Source organism: Phoca vitulina, unplaced genomic scaffold, assembly GCF_004348235.1.
Source record: "Phoca vitulina isolate PV1807 unplaced genomic scaffold, GSC_HSeal_1.0 scaffold15, whole genome shotgun sequence".
In the NCBI taxonomy this organism is placed as follows: Eukaryota; Metazoa; Chordata; class Mammalia; order Carnivora; family Phocidae; genus Phoca; species Phoca vitulina.
The window spans coordinates 40555894-40572090 of record NW_022589718.1 but is presented as its reverse complement, the minus strand read 5'-3'; the positions used below and the strand labels follow the sequence as shown (position 1 = coordinate 40572090).

General features: G+C 48.1%; 1 protein-coding gene across 4 annotated transcripts in view; it reads left to right on the top strand.

The window, feature by feature from the left end:
• The first annotated feature begins 1811 nt into the window (after positions 1-1811).
• Positions 1812-16197, top strand: part of FBXO25 (F-box protein 25) — a 52523-nt gene continuing 38137 nt past the window's right edge. Inside the window, exons 1-2 of one of the 4 annotated variants that reach the window (XM_032413762.1) lie at positions 1812-1991; positions 8891-9031. In XM_032413762.1, coding sequence (XP_032269653.1) covers positions 8898-9031 — 134 coding nt within the window. In that variant the 5' untranslated portion in view covers positions 1812-1991; positions 8891-8897. The remainder of the gene's footprint in view (positions 1992-8890; positions 9032-16197) is intronic. The other 3 variants (XM_032413761.1, XM_032413764.1, XM_032413763.1) reach the window with 3 other exon arrangements.

The following is a 16197-nucleotide window of genomic DNA, read 5'->3' as shown; positions in this document are numbered from 1 at the left end:
CCCTGGCTTGCTGCTATGAGAGACCCCAACTTGGGGGGAAGGACTGCAACGAGTGTCAGTGTTCCCAAATCCTTGCATATTATCAGAATTGGGTTATTTTAAAGCAAACAAAGAAATGTGACGTGTTCCCTCACCTTGAATAGATACTTGTAGATGAACTGAGTGCCTGTACTATTTCAGGTAAGTAGGCACCTTCTCCCAGGTCACTTTCCCCACGCTGAGCACCCCCCTCCCATGACTCCCGCACCGCCCCCAGCCACACCTCCACCTCATAGAAGCAATCTTTCTTGCCCTGCTCCTGTCTCCTCCTCTGTCAGCGGGCTTTCTAGAGGGCAGTGGACATGCTTATCTGTGGTAAGCATAGAGTAGAGTAACTGGAGCACAGTGTGCTCTCAGAGATTTGTGGACCAGAATTGATCTGAATGGCTTTGTGGGCTCTCCTTACTGTGTGGGGACTCCAGCTTCTACCCTGTGGATTCCTGTTACCTTGCCTCCTCTCAATCTGCCCCGTAACTCACAAGGAGTTACACGGATGTTGGCAAATTAGGCTAAACTTAATACTCTTCTTATGGCTCCCATGGTGGTGTAGTGGGTTTTGGCTTGGCAATATTTACCAAAATTTGATATGCAGTTATCCCTGATACAACAATTCCAATTATAGTAATTTACTAGCAAATACACCACAACAAATTTTAAAATAAACAGAAAAACCATACATAGTTATTCATTGGGCATTATTTCCAATGGCAAAATAAAGAACCTAATGCCCATCCATGGAGAATATTTTTAAAAACTATGATCTATTCACATAATGGAATAATCTGCAGCTGTGAAAGGGGGGAAGGGGGAAGGAGGGTGGCATTTATTAATTGGGGATATGTAAGCACTATTGCTGTCTCCGGTCCATAATCACGTTTACATTACATTTACATTTTTAAAAGTATGTAGTCAAAGAACGCTATTGTAATAAGCACATCAGAAATAATTTAAAAAGCATTTTTCCAAAATATGAATACCTACTATGCTTCCTGCAATGTGTTCCACATACAAAAATACTAAGATCAAATACTTGTACACCAGGCATGGTTTTAAATATCTTGCATATGTTAAGTCATTTAATTCTTTAAAAACACCCTGTGAGGTAAGTAGCACTCCCGTTCTACTTGGGGGGAAATGAGGCATGGGGGTTCAGGCCTCCCGTATCCCCACAGCTCGCCAGCAGCGGCTCCAGGACCGAGCCTCTGGGTCCGGCTCGGAGCCGAGCTCTGCCTCCTGACCCGCTGACCGGCCCCTTGCCGCCCGTGACACCCACATTCTCGTTCCCAGGTCGGGGAAGAAGCCCACACGCGCGAGCTGGCCCCCGGGGCGTTTCCAACGCTCCCGAAAGATCTGCATATTCGAAATACGGGAAATGCCTGAGCCGTAAGGTCCAGGACTAAAGACCACGGGGTGACGGAGCTTTGGGGGCCAATGGACACTGCATTCCTGAGGCTCAGGCTGTTTCGGGGAGCAGGCGCGGGGCTGCGCACTGCAGCACACTGGGATCCACGGATCTGCGCGGCGACACGGTGCGGACGGCCGCGCGGTTCCCGGCCCTCCCCAGCTTCTCCCGCACGAACGCACGCAGGATGCAGGACGCCCGCCCACGCGAGGACGCCGCCCCGCACCACGCCCGCGGGTTCGCGCACCCAGCCGCACCCACGGAGCACGCGCAGGAAGGAGGCCGCGCGGGGCCCACTGCGCACGCGCGCGTCTCGGCCTCGGGGAGCAGGGTAGCAACACGGCCACGCGGACCCGCACCTGCCAATCAGCGCGGCCCGGGGCGGGGCTTCTGGACCAGGCTCCCCGGTAGGCGGCGGGCGACTTCCGGCAATAAACCTCCGCTCCGCCGTCAGGTGGGGACCGAGGGCGTCTGCGCTCCGGGCGGGGACTGAGGCGGCGCGCGCTCCAGGTGGGGACGGTGACCACCTCCCCAGCCGTCCCCGCGCCAGGTAGGGTCGGGGGCCCTGGGCGCGCCGGGTGGGGACGGAGCGGTCCTCGGCCGCACGGCGCGGCCTCCCCTCGGCCGCCGCCCGACCTCGCCGCGCCCTGGCCTCGGGCTCCGCGGGAGCTTTCCTCGGGGGCTGCGCGTCCTCCGACGGTTCCCGGAGCTCCTCCCGCCAGCGTGTCCGTCCCAGTCCCCCCCTCCCCCGCGCGCCCCGAGCCCTCTTCTCCCGGGGACATCTGCCGCCTCCGCCCTGCGGTCCTCGTCCGCGCCCCACCTGCTGCCCGACCCCGGGTCCTCTTCCGCGCCTCACCTGCTGCCGGACCCCCCGGTCCTCGCCCGCCCCCCCCCTGCTGCCGGACCCCCCGGTTCTCGTCCGCGCCCCACCTGCTGCCCGACCCCGGTCCCCCGGTCCTCGGCTGCGGCTCCAGCTTCTCACTCGGTCCCCGTCCTTGGCTCCGGTGTCCTCCGCTTGCCTGGTCCTCGGTCCCCAGTCCCCTCCCCGGTGCCAACTTCTCCCTAAGCCGGTCCCTCGGTCCCCAGTCCTCGTCCGTGGCTCCAGTGTCCTCTCTGTGCCTGGCCCTCGGTGCCAGATCCAGCATCTTCCCCAAGCCTGGCCGTTGGTCCTCTTCCACAGCTCCAGCATCCTCCCCAAGCCTGGCCATGGGTCCCCAGTCCTCGTCCGTGGCTCCCGTGTCCTCCCCGTGCCTGGCCCTCGGTCCCCACTCCTCTATGGCTCCAGCATCTTCCCCACCCTGGCCCTCGGTTCTCATCCATGGCTCCAGCATCCTCGAAGAGCCTGCCTCCCTGCACTGGCAGCTGATGCCTGGGCTCTGCATCCTTCTCTTCACCATAAGTTCGTTTTCACCCTTCTTTCCTGGATTCCACTGCTCTCTGTGGGCCTATTCAAACTCATTTTTGAAAACTCAGGCATCTAAAGAATCCTTACTTTTATCTGTGAAGTCCTCTTTTCTTGCCTCTTCCAAATCTGTATTCTCCAGTCCTAACCAGAAGACACATTTTCTCATTCTTTCATAAGAATTCATACCCCTCAGATTGCATTTCTCCCTGTTTATTTCCTCGTCTCTGTTTCTTTGCAGCATCTGTGACCATCTCTCAGGCCTTCTTACAGGAAATTTCTGATGGTCGGCTCTCAGTTCACTGCTTCGTGATGTTCTTTCTGGATCAAGTTCCTCCATACTTAAAAACCATATTCATGTTTGACCCTAAGTTATTCGGAAATCTTGTAAGGATAAGAAAGCAGTAAAAGAGATCGAATGCTTATGAAATTGGGGACCATTCTTTCTTATCACAGAACAATGAAAGTTTTCTCAATTTATATTGAAACATAAGCAATAAGGGGAAAAGAAACTCATTTGCCACCTATTTTTGCTAAACACAAAACTACTATTTATGTTGTAACTTTCTTTTTATCTGGGTGTACTATGCATGGCATTAACTTTAGGTCTACACTTAATTGCTTTTATTGTCTGGAACATGAACCTAATCATGGCTCCAGAGTACTGGTTACTCAACGTTTCCTGTCATCTAACTTAAACAGCAAAGTACACATAGCCTTTTAAAATGTATTAGACTATGTTTCCTGGCATGTTTTCCTTAGTGTTTTTATATTTAGATCAGTCATTAATTTAGACCATATCTGGTGACTTACGTAATGTAAGGTAACACTTTTTTGAAAAAACCCACAATTTTATGACCTTTTCTTTTCACAGGGTGCTCATGAATTGCTGTTATAAAAATACAGTGATAGAGCATGGGCCCTGGACACTTCAGAAATGTGATTCCCAGCTCTGCCAGATGCTGTGCCTCAGTTTCTTCTATAAAATGGAGAATTAAGGCTGTAACAGGGGGATGGTGACATTTTCTGTCTTTCAGGGCAGTGTGGGGGCTGGGGTAGTACAGGTGAATTGTTCAGAGGAAGCCTGACTCATACTGAGGTCTAACAAGTGTGTGCTAGGATTATCATTAGCTACGAAGGGTTGCTTGTTGGAGGAAGACATTTCTTGGTTGGTTCTGCGTCTCTTCTCTTGGGAGTTCCCCGGGGCCAATCAACTTGGAGAAGTCCTGTGCTTCCACCTCATGCCACCTACAGCAGAGATTAAGGGAAGATCTCTAAGACTTTAGCCCTGGATGCTCTCTGACATCAGTTAGAGTGAAATGTGCATGAAATTGCAATTCATACCAGGTGATTTGCAACTGAGTAGCCGCCCTTTGAGGAGTTGCTCTTCTGTGCTTGATTTTGAAGAGTAGGTTTTGCTTTTATTTTCATATTTGAAATTTTTCAAAACATATGTGATTTTAATTAAAACATAAAGTTATAGCAATTCAGGTCTTTTAGCAGGACAGATAAATAAATTTCCATAAAAAGTGATGGGTTGGGGCGCCTGGGTGGCTCAGTCGTTAAGCATCTGCCTTCGGCTCAGGTCATGATCCCAGGGTCCTGGAATCGAGCCCCGCATCGGGCTCCCTGCTCCACGGGAAGCCTGCTTCTCCCTCTCCCACTCCCCCTGCTTGTGTTCCCTCTCTCACTGTGTCTCTCTCTGTCAAATAAATAAAATCTTAAAAAAAAAAAAAAAAAAAAAAGTGATGGGTTGTTCATCATTCCAGAAGTGTAGTAATATTTCCGATCTGCAAATTTAGATGCCTCAGGTTGGGAGTATTTTTGAAAATTTGATACCAGGCTTTTCAAATTGCACGTTGTCTTTTTTTCTTGCTTTTCCCTTGATGGCTTTTTGTTATTGTTTGTAGTAACTCTTCTTCCAGAGTCTGCCTTAGTTCGTGAACTGTATAGGATTATACTTTAAAATAAAGCTTCATTGTGATGCAAAGAACATATGTCAAATCTATGGAATCCACATGTCTACAGCAAAACAAATCTTTTCATCTGTGTTGAAGATAAAAACCTTGGAAATTCCTGTTTTTTATTTCCATGGTCCATGGGGCTGGGCTTCGTTCCTTCCAATCCGTATAAATACACACAGCACCTGAACTGTCAGGCTGACCATATTCATTTCTCACAGAGGTAGTTGCAAAAGAGTTGATTATATTACTCGAAACACCAAGCTCGCTCTTTACAGTGAAAACTTTGCTTAACTGTTCTAGGAGTTGCTTTTGGGGCCGAATAGAAGTGTCTTAAGTGGTGAGTGGGCGTAGTGGGCATAGTGCCTACATAGACAAGGGCAGTGTTTGTGCGTCATCATGTTTTAGAAAGTCTGTTAGCTGAGGTGTTGGCAGGCAGTTTCTCTTGCCTGAGCTGTGCTGTCTGCCTCCGTTCTCCCACTCCATCTACCGCACAGGACCTGGCAGGTTATTCTCAGAATAGCACTGCTCCTATCACTACGTTGCCCCAAAACTTAATTATTTGGAGAATAAAGTCCAAACAGCTTTGACATTCAAGTTTTCCATGATCTGGCTTCTGGTCACCTTTCCAGCCTGCCTACCAACCTTCCCACCAACCTTCCCAAAGATTTCTCTATTTCAGCCAGCCTATTTTGTTTGTTATTCTCAAAGGTGTCACGTGTTTGTTTGCCCACCATTTCTGTGATTGGTATTTTTTTCCCCTGGTCTCTCCATTTACTTAAGATCTAACTGTGCTTTAAGGCCAAGATGATGCCCTGGTTTTTCTTCAGAGGTCCCAAATGGTCTGCTTTTTACTCTGAATTTCTTTTAGTTATTCTTGCTTTACTGCTCATTCAGTACATACATATACATTTTTTAAATCTTTTAAATATATTTACGTATATTATTTGTGTGAGTTTTCTTATTTCTGTTATCTATTTTTTCAAAAATTTTAAAATTGTAATTAACATATAATGTAATTTTGCTCTCAGAAGTAGGATTCAGTGATCATCACTTACATATAACACCCATTGCTCATCACAAGTGCCCTCCTTAATTCCCATCCCCCATCTAGCCCACCACCCCCCACCACGACCCAGCAATTGCACTACTAGGTATTTACCCAAAGGAAACAAAAATACAGATTTGAAGGGGCACCTGCACCCTGATGTTTCTAGCAGCGTTACCCAGGATAGCCAAACTATAGAAACGGCCCAAATGTCCATCGACTGATGAATGGGTAAAGAAGATGTGGCTGTTGTCTTTTTAGTTCTTGGACTAGATAGTACACCTTCAGGGAAGGGACACATAGCATAATAACACGTTTGGTCTGTGTTGGACTGTCATTGGAGTAGTCTATATTTGGTCTGTGCAGCAGTGTTCTGCATGGTTGCCACTTTCTTTAATATAGGTCTTCCTGAATCCACCGTATATGATACCGAGAGATAATGTTGGCAACTGTCGGAGATGGTCCTCACAGACATTCTTCTCTCGTCTGTGTTTTATGAGACTAAATTACCTTTTAAGCAGCATCTTCTCTGTCATGGTTTCCACTTGCCTTCTTCAGTAGGAGCGCATACTAATGGAGACAGTTTTAGATAATGATGAACTGACCGGACGTGGTAGTAGCTCCTGCATTTTAGGGTGATTGGTAGTTTGAAACAAGTCTGTAGGATGATACTTACAGGGGCGCCTGGGCGGCTCAGTCGGTGAAGCATCTGCCTTCGGCTCAGGTCATGGTCCCAGGGTCCTGGGATGGAGCCCCACGTCGGGCTCCCTGCTCGGCGGGGAGCCTGCTTCTCCCTCTCCCTCTGTCGCTCCCCCTGCTTGTGCTCTCTCACTTTCTGTCTCAAATAAATATCTTAAAAAAGAAGATGATACTTACAAAAATAGTGCTGAGATTTAAATAATGATTTTAAGTATCTTCTAAAATAAGAATTTGAGTGAAAATGTGACTGTTAAAGATGTTCTTCCTGGAAAACAAGTTTCGTTAAGGAAGGGAGCACTTAGAGTTGACCCAGGAATACTGTTGAAGACTTAGAATTTCCTTCTAATTTTTTTGTCTCAGATTCTAAGCCAGTATAAATGTCTACTTAATAGCCTGTTTTTTTGTTAGTTGTAATAAATATAGTTGGGAGATTATATTTGAAAACTTCTTTCTCTCAGGTACTCTGTTAGGAATACTCCACATTAGTGAAATGCTCCAAGTCTACTTCGGATGTGAGATGAATATAACACATTTTTGAAACTATTTTTGGTTGAGTTATCTGCTACCTTTTTGTGGCTAAATCCAATATATACTTGTCAATTCTTACTGTGCTAGCTTGTTAATAAGTATTTTCCTCATTCCTTTCTTAAAATACATTCTTCTCTTGACTTCCTACTCCCTTCCTCCTACCTCTTTGGCTCTTCCTTTTCAGTTCCCTTTCTTGGCTCCTATTTATCGCTTGTGCCTCAAATGTCCTTGTCCCTTAGAGTTTTTCCCTAGGCTCTATGTGTTCTCTCTTGTGGTATCATTCCTGTGGGTTTGGCTTCTACCTTAATGCTGATGAGTTTCCTGTCCTGTCCTCCAGCCTTCCTCTCTCTCCTGAGTGATGGATCTGTATATGCATTCATTCGTGCAGTGTTTATCGAGCTCCCTTGTGTACTCCCATTGCCCACAGATACTCCTATTTAATTGGGGTGAAGCTAAGCACTGTATTTTCTACAAGTTTCCAAGACAGTAATGTTAACGTACAGCAAGGGTTGAGAACCACTGACCGAGAGGCAATGGAAGAGCTAGTATTTGAGGTCTTGCTCTCACCAAATTGCAAGCGTCATGAAAGTAATAATATCTGTGTCATCATTTTTTAAGGTCATAATTTTTACACCTGGATTCTTCCACGTGGATTCCAGGATAGTGCCTATCGCCATGGGTTCAGCAAATCTAACAGGCTTGTCCAAAACTGAATCAACATCTCTAGGTGCCAGAAGCTAAACCTGGCTATCTTTGGTTTCCCCTCACACATCCAGCCTTTCTGGCACGTTGCGCCTGCCCCGTGGGCCTTTCCCTGGGATAGCTGAGCACATGGCAGCTGGCTGCCTTGGAGTCCGTGAGAGAGCCAGACAGACAGCATGCAAGACGGAAGTCCTTGACTGCTCTTGAACTCTGCCTCCTGAATGCTTCTAGAATCTCTCTCCTCCAATGCAGCCACACTTTGACCTTCTGGTGGCCAGTGTTCAGTAGCCGCTGTCCTAATTCCTCCTCCCTCCGGTGCCACCTCTGCCCTGGGCAGCTCTGGCTTCCATCCTCACAGCGTGACCCCGAGGCTTTTGTAAAGCTTGAATCTCATCGAATCCTTTACTTGCTGAAGTTCCGCTCTGGCCCCCTTGCTGCCCTCAGAGGAAAGTCCGGTCCTTTGACTTGATCCCTTCCCATTCTCACTTGTCACCACCCCCTACGCCCAGTCTCACACCGTAAGCTTCATCCAAACTGAAGCACGTACAGTGCTCACCAGGAATATGTTTCATGTTCCATTGCTTCTAATTTCTGGTGCAGAGCGTTTTCTCTGGTGTACCCCTCCCTGTTCTTCCTCAGTCCCTGACTCCTGCTGGCTCTGCACACAAGCTGAGGTGGTGCCCCTGGTGAGGCTGTCCTGACGCACGCCGTGTCGGGCTAGTCGGTCCACCGGCGCACGTCCTTCTTGCTGTGACGGTATGACCGAGGTGCTGTCTTACCATCAGTCTCTCCTGAGCGTGTAGGCTATATGGAGGCATTAACTTTAGTCTTTCAAATTAAGGAATAAGTGAAAGGAAACCTGTTAATTGTACATAAATTACTTCTGGGGCGCCTGGGTGGCTCAGTTGTTGGGCGTCTGCCTTCGGCTCAGGTCATGATCCCGGGGTCCTGGGATCGAGCCCCGCATTGGGCTCTCTGCTCCGCGGGAAGCCTGCTTCTCCCTCTCCCACTCCCCCTGCTTGTGTTCCCTCTCTCACTGTCTCTCTCTCTCTCTGTCAATTAAATAAAAAAATAAAATCTTAAAAAAAAATAAATTACTTCTTTTACAGGAGAACTATGCCATTTTTGGGTCAGGACTGGAGATCTCCTGGATGGAGCTGGATTAAGACAGAAGATGGCTGGAAGAGATGTGAATCCTGGAGTCGGGACCTGGAAAGAGAGGCTAACCCGCGTACTATCAGTCACAGCATGTAAGTTACAGCTGCACGGAGCCCCGTCCTTTGCCTGCCGCACATGGATGGTGAAGTCCTCACAGAGCGCCATAACTTGTCATTGGCTGAGTTTGCCCATATGCAAGGCTGATGAGAAGTCACACGTTATTTAGCTGAAGACTGAGCCTAGTAGATGGTCTGGAACCTTCCCATAGGTTCTATTTTCTTCTATTGAAGACATTTAATCCTTCCAGTAAGCTGAGAAAAAGGGATTATGTTAACCCCATATTACAGCTGAGGAACCTCAGGATATCAAGAATCGGTTTTGGCAGCATCTGTCTGAGACCTTGCACAAGACAGATGCGCTTTTCTCCCCTGGAAGCCTGAGCGGGTGTAGTGACTGCTCAGGATGGAAGGACATTCTGTGTGGTTGCCGTGCTGAGTGTAGCCTCCTTTGCGCAGCCCGAGGTGGGGCATCGCCCACGGCATCTGGTCCCGGTCAGTAGGGTAGAAGGGGAGGGATGTGATTGCGCTTGCGCACACCTCATCGGCGCGAGCACTAGATGCAGGGGAGGCTGGGGGCTTCCCCTGTCGTGTAGCCGTGCATCCAGATGACAGAGACTGCACGGACTCGGAAGCCCAGTGTGCTGAGTGGCAGTCTGTATCACAGGTGGTGCTTGTGGGGAGATCTCAGGCCCTCTTCCTTCAGTGTTACGGGTCGAGTAGGTGATTTTGGTCTATGTTTTTATTTGGCATTTGCATAATTACCAACTGTATTTTTAACTGACAGACAATCTGATTTTTTTTATCATTTTATTATAGTTTTTCATCATAATAAGTGTACTTTTCAATCCCTATCACCTGTTTCCCCCATCTCCCCACCACCTCTGGTGACCAGCAGTGTATTTCTGTTGTTAGGAGTCTGTTGCTGGGTTTGTCTCTCTCTCTTTTTTTATCCCCCCTTTGCTCATTTGTTTTGTTTCTTAAATTCCACGTGTAAGTGAGATTTTATGGTATTTGTCTTTCTCTGACTGATTTCGCTTAGCATTATACTTTCTAGCTCCATCCACATCACTGCAAATGGCAAGATTTCATCCTTTCTGATGGCTGTATAATATTCCATTGTGTATATGAACCACATCTTCTTCATCCATTTGTCTGTTGAAGGGCATCTCGGCTCCTTCCACAGTTTGGCTATTGCGGACATTTCTGCTATAAATATCGGGGTGCACATACCCCTTCGGATCCCTACATCTGTGTCTTTGGGGTAAATACCCGCAGTGCAATTGCTGGATCGTATGGTAGCTCTATTTTCAACTTTCTGAGGCACCTCCATACTGTTTTCCAGAGTGGCTGCACCAGCTTGCATTCCCACCAACAATGTAGGAGGGTTCCCTTTTCCCTGCATTCTCGCCAACATCTGTCATTTCCTGACTTGTTAATTTTAGCCATTCTGACTGGTGTGACGTGATATCTCATTGAGGTTTTGATTTGGATTTCCCTGATGCCGAGCGATGTTGAGCACTTTTTCATGTGTCTGTTGACCATTTGTATGTCTTCTTTGGAGAAATGTCTGTTCATTCTGCCCATTTTTTTTTTTTTTTAAGACTTACTTATTTTAGAGAGTGAGCACATGAGTGCGTGTGTGTGGGGGGTGCAGAGGGAGAGAATCTCACACAGACTTCCTGCTGAGCACAGAGCCCAACATGGGGCTCCATCCCACGACCCTGAGATCATGGTCTGAGCTGAAACCAAGAGTCGGACGCATAACTGACTGCACCACTCAGGGGCCCCATTCTTCTCACTTTTTAGTTGGATAATTTGTTTTTTGGGTGTTGAGTTTGATAAGTTCTTTATAGATTTTGGATACTTTTTGTATCCAAAATTTTTGGATACAAACCTTTGTATCCAAAGGTGGATTTTTGGATACAGACCTTTATTTGATGTGTCATTTATAAATATCTTCTCCCATCTGTAGGCTGCCTTTTAGTTTTGCTGATTATTTCCTTCTCTGTGCGGAAGCTTTTTATTTTGATATAGTCCCAACAGTTTATTTTTGCTTCAGGCCACGTGATTTTCTGACAGAAATTTTGTAGCTTTAGACTAGAGATTGGTTTTTGCAGTATTTGAAGCAGAAATTAATTTATATTTCAGATTATAATAAAGATAACATGTTATATTTATTGAACTTATATTGGGGCATTTCTCTGCCATTCTGAATTTTATTCAATATTCATGGCTGTAAATTTTATGTAAGATTGGTAATTATATACGCTACTAGTCTTAGATAACGTTACATGGCTGTGAATTTTCAAAGTTACTTTTTATCCTACAGTTTTCATAGCAAATTATTTAAATTTGAGCTTGGTTGAATACATCTAGAAATGTTGGTGTCTGCATGGACTCCCAGTGATGACTGTGAATTGTGGAGGAGCCTGCGGTCACCACTCTAGGGTGGGTCAACAGGCTGTGATGTGTCAGACTGAGGAAGCTGTAATGTGGGAAACCTGCCACTCCTCCTACACTAAGGAATTTGCATGATTGTGGGTTTTTTCCTCATGCATTTTTTCCCCTTCATCCCACACATTTTAAACATCTAAGAATTAAATGTCTTCTGTATACACATAGAATTAGAGAATACAGTCAGACCCATTTTCTTTGCATGACAAACTGCATGTCCGTCTGTCTCCTTTCCCCTCTCCTGCTCCCATTCAGACTGCTTTCAGAGTCCTCTGAAGTAGCGGGCTTTGCTGACAGGCGCTTCTCCGCGTGTGGTGAAAAATACCTGGGTGCCCTTACTGACACAGTGATCTTCCTGGAACCGTGGGCCGCCCGCCAGTGGGCCAAGCGAAGGCAGAGTTAGTTAACACTCCTTTACGACGTCCGGTTGCCTTGAAAACCTAGTAGCCTCTTTTTCCCCACTCTACCTTTTTTCTTTGTCTTTCTCCTTCTTTTTCCTCTTTCCACAAAAATACATATCCAAACCTGTGGGCAGAGGCCATGAATGACCCAGAACTGCAGCAAATGTCTGATATTTTTCTTTCCCGGGAAGAAAAAGCAATTTAATTTTGAACCTAAAATTTGATAAAGAAAATAAAACTATAGATAACCACCATTTCAGATTGCTGTATAAAATGACCTTCTCTTCACCTGAATGTCTTTGAGAAGTAGCACTCCCAATTCTTTGGTTTAGGGTAGGCTTTCTGAAACTAGGAAAATTGTCATAAAAATCATTTAGGCAGGGGCACCTGGGTGGCTCAGTCGTTAAGCGTCTGTCTTCGGCTCAGGTCATGATCCCAGGGTCCTGGGATCAAGCCCCGCATCAGGCTCCCTGCTCAGCGGGAAGCCTGCTTCTCCCTCTCCCACTCCCCCTGCTTGTGGTCCCTCTCTCGCTGTGTCTCTCTCTGTCAAATAAATAAGCTCTTTAAAAAAAAAAAAAAAAAAATCATTTAGGCAATCAAGATTCTAACCAACTTTGTTAATTTTTTTTTTTTTTTGGGTAATGGGCATGAAAAAAGAAGACCTTTAAATATCCCCCTGTTCTCTTTTCACCTCATTTTAGGATTAAAAGTTCGGAGGATAAAGGTAAGAAATCACACAGTTGAGCATGATCAGTTCAGGGGTAACCAATCCATTTACACTTTGAATCCTGATTAAGCTGCTTTTTGAAGCAACATTCATGATGTTACGGAGGTTAATGGTGATGGGGCAAATATTAACCCCTATTCTGCATCCTCTGTTCTTCATGTGAAAGATGTGTAGTTACCACGTCTCGTAGTGCAGAGCACAGTGTGATGTCCTGGGATCCATCTTGCACCCCTTCTGAGGAGGTTTGCTCACTAAGCTGTGGATGCCCGATACAAGGTAGATCCTCTGGGCTACACGTTGACGAGAGGACAACCAGTTCGGGATTCTAGCAGATGCAGACTGGTGAGGGATGGTGAGTGTGTGTCCATCGCAGCGTCCATGCAGCTGGGTGGCGGGGAGGGGCAGAATCAGCAAGAGAATAGCTAACAGACTGGACAAGGAGAAGGGGGGCCCCCAAACAGACCTTGAGGTCTTGCCTTGGGGAGAACCGTACTTAGTAATAATGTGGCTGGATCTCTCTATCAGGGTGTGGTTGGCACGCAGTTTTATGTCTGATGACAGATCTTGTATGATTTTTGCAAAGGGAGGGCATTGAAGAGGAGCATGTGGATACTGCGTGTCTTTGAGAATTCATAGCCTTCCCCATCAGAGTGCGCTGTTGTTAGTAACTCGAGGCTTAGAGGAGGCCGTACGTGGAAGGCACTCCTCGTCCTGGGAGGCTGAAGTGTGATAGAGGGGGTGTGCTCAGCTCTGCCTTAACGGTGATATTTCTAGGGTTTTCTCCCTTTGCGATTAGTTTATTAAACCTTTTCATTGCATTATTTTTGTTGACCTCTCCTTAACCATTGTTTCCATCCCAGTTTGAGTATTTTTTTTTAAAGATTGTTTATTTGAGAGAGAGAGAGAGAGCACAAGCAGAGGCAGAGGGAGCGAGAGAAGCAGACTCGGTGCTGAGTGCAGAGCCTGATGTGGGGCTTGAACTCACAGCCCTGAGAGCCTGACCTGAACTGAAATCAAGAGTTGGACGCTGTTCTGACTCTGCCCCCCAGGCACCCCCAAGTTTGAGTATTTTAAGGCTAATTTTGGTCATTTGGTTCTCAGTGGGTGGAGCAATGGAAGGCATTGTAAATTCGGGGCTCCACAGAAAGTATCGTCAACTTTAATAGTTCCCAGGATATTCGATGGCAGTTGAGTTCTTTAAAAGCATTTTTAAGTGGTGGGTGTCCCCAAGGAAAAAGGAAAGAGGCTGTATTTTTGGTTCCCTTACGAGAATGCAGAACGGGTCTCTGATCATGATGGAGAGGACTTGTAAGGGCGTCCGGCCCTTGAAGTACGAGCTGCTCTCAGCCACAGCGCCTGGGTGAGGAGACGCCCCTGTGCCCCTTTCTGTAGTCAGAGAAGCACCCCGTCATTCCGGTGTTTTTCCCTGAGGATCCTTATTGGGACAGCCTTCCTTAGGTTGTTTCTTCAGTGGCTGGAAGGAAAAACGTAAACATAAGTGAGCTTCAGTGTCAGCCTCAGCGATGAGTGTTTCAGGCAGTACTTGTTGGTCCTGCTTTTTTGAGCAATGATTTCATGTGGGTTGTGAATGCCTGTCTCTGACTTTGTTTTCATATTGCATTTTTTGTCAGTTATAAAGCAAGGACAATACAGTCCTGTAGAATGCAATGTGAAAAGCCAGAGCTCTTTTCTGTAGTCCTCGTCCTCTTCTGCATAGGTAACCAGCCGCGGCGCTGCTGTGTTTTGTCTGGATGTCCGAGGGCATCGCCGACATTTTCTGCAGCCGAGACTGCTTCTCACCCAGTATGATTTCAGTGTCTGTCCGGGCACTCACACAGCCTGGCCACTCAGGGGACCCCTCCTTCCTGGGCCTTCTCTTCTCCATCGGAGGCCCGTCCCCACGGTCCAAAACTGTGAATGTCGGCATCCCAGTCTTGAAACAGTGATTTCTACTGACCTGTTTTCCTGTCCTGCCCGCGCTCTCTTCCCTCATGTCTCTTTGTCCAGCTTATATTCCGTGACCCATTGTTTCAGTGATGCTCTTGCCAATACCCTAAACTTCCATTCTTTTTTTTTTTTTTATTTTTTTAATAGACCCCCTTAGCAAATGCTTACCCCTAAATGAACCAACAGTGAGCAGCTAGGCAGGGGAAGAGGGAGAGTCCCCCCCAGGGCGCACACAGGGCCACTGTGAATTCACTGCTCCTGCCCTCCCCCTCATCAGCTCATTCAGTCCCTTGCTTGCGCCCTAGTTTCTTGAGCTGCTCATCTCCTCGTTCTTCCACTGACTCGGGAGACTCGTGCTCACTGACCCTCTGCTCTGTGCCCGATGGGCCGCCAGCACCGTGTAAGCGCTGCAGCCCAGTGAGGGCTCCGGCAGAGCTCCTTCCTTCTCCTCTGACTTCTGAGTCTCCTGGGGGCAACCAGAGCTCGTGCTGCCCTGGGGAATCTGAAGACAACATGCTTGTTCTCAGAATCCTGAAGCTCTGCTCCTTTTATGCAGCACACTTCAGGTGTCGGAGTCAAAGACTGGTAGATTTTTATTAACTCCCCCATTGCCAACAGAGCCGTGTTAGCCCTCCTAGCCCCAGTGCGCCTACACCGTGGCCGGACACCTGGCCGGACACCTCACCGTGAGGGCAGGGGAGTGACTTGCCTGCAGGCAGGAAGAACGCTGCTGCCGTCGCGTCCCCTCCAGAAAGAGCTGCTTGGGAGCAGTGCACCTGAGTCTACCTCTGCCCCTTGGACGCGGGGATGGATCCCTCCATGATCCAGACCCAAGAGGTGCCAGGTTCTTATTTCATGTGCTGTTGTACCCACTCAGCACGCGAGGTGTTCTCTGCGCCAGGATGCAGCAGAACATGGAAACCCAAAACCCAAGCCCCAACGGAACTTTCATTTTGGTACGACAGACAGAAGGTGGACAAAATGAGTGCAGCGTGTGGCTCCTTCCACGTAACGAGTGCTGCGAGGGGGAAGAGCCGGTGTGGGAGGCAAGAACGTCGAGGGAGAGGAGGGGGTACACGGAAATGTGGACGGGGGGCTCCTTGAGGAAGGGGTCTGTTGAGAGGAGGCTCCCGGGGGGCAGCAGGACACCAGATGCTGGAGTGAGCCAGGGCCAGTCACGGGGACACTCTTCCTGTGCTGTGGGGACGTGGGCTTCTCCCCAAGGGAGGTGGCAGTCACAGGTGCTCCGCAGAGGGGAACTTAGTTCAGGTCAGGCTTTCACAGGCTCCTTCTACCCACTGTGTTAGAAATGGGCTGCAGGGAAGCAAGGGCAGAGCAGAGACTCACGGTAATCCCCGTGGCGTGTGGAGGATGGAGGTGTTGGGGGAGGTGACGAGGCACAGGTTCTGGGGGAGGTGATCCCCACGAGAGAGGTGGTCGTGGTGTGGGGAGGTTGGAAGTATTGGGGGAGGTGACAAGGTGCAGGTTCTGGGGAAGGTGATCCCCACGAGAGAGGTGGTCGTGGTGTGGGGAGGATGGACGTGTTGGGGGAGGTGACAAGGTGCAGGTTCTGGGGGAGGTGATCCCCATGAGAGAGGCGGTTGTGGTGTGGGGAGGCTGGAGGTGTTGGGGGAGGTGACAAGGTGCAGGTTCTGGGGGAGGTGATCCCC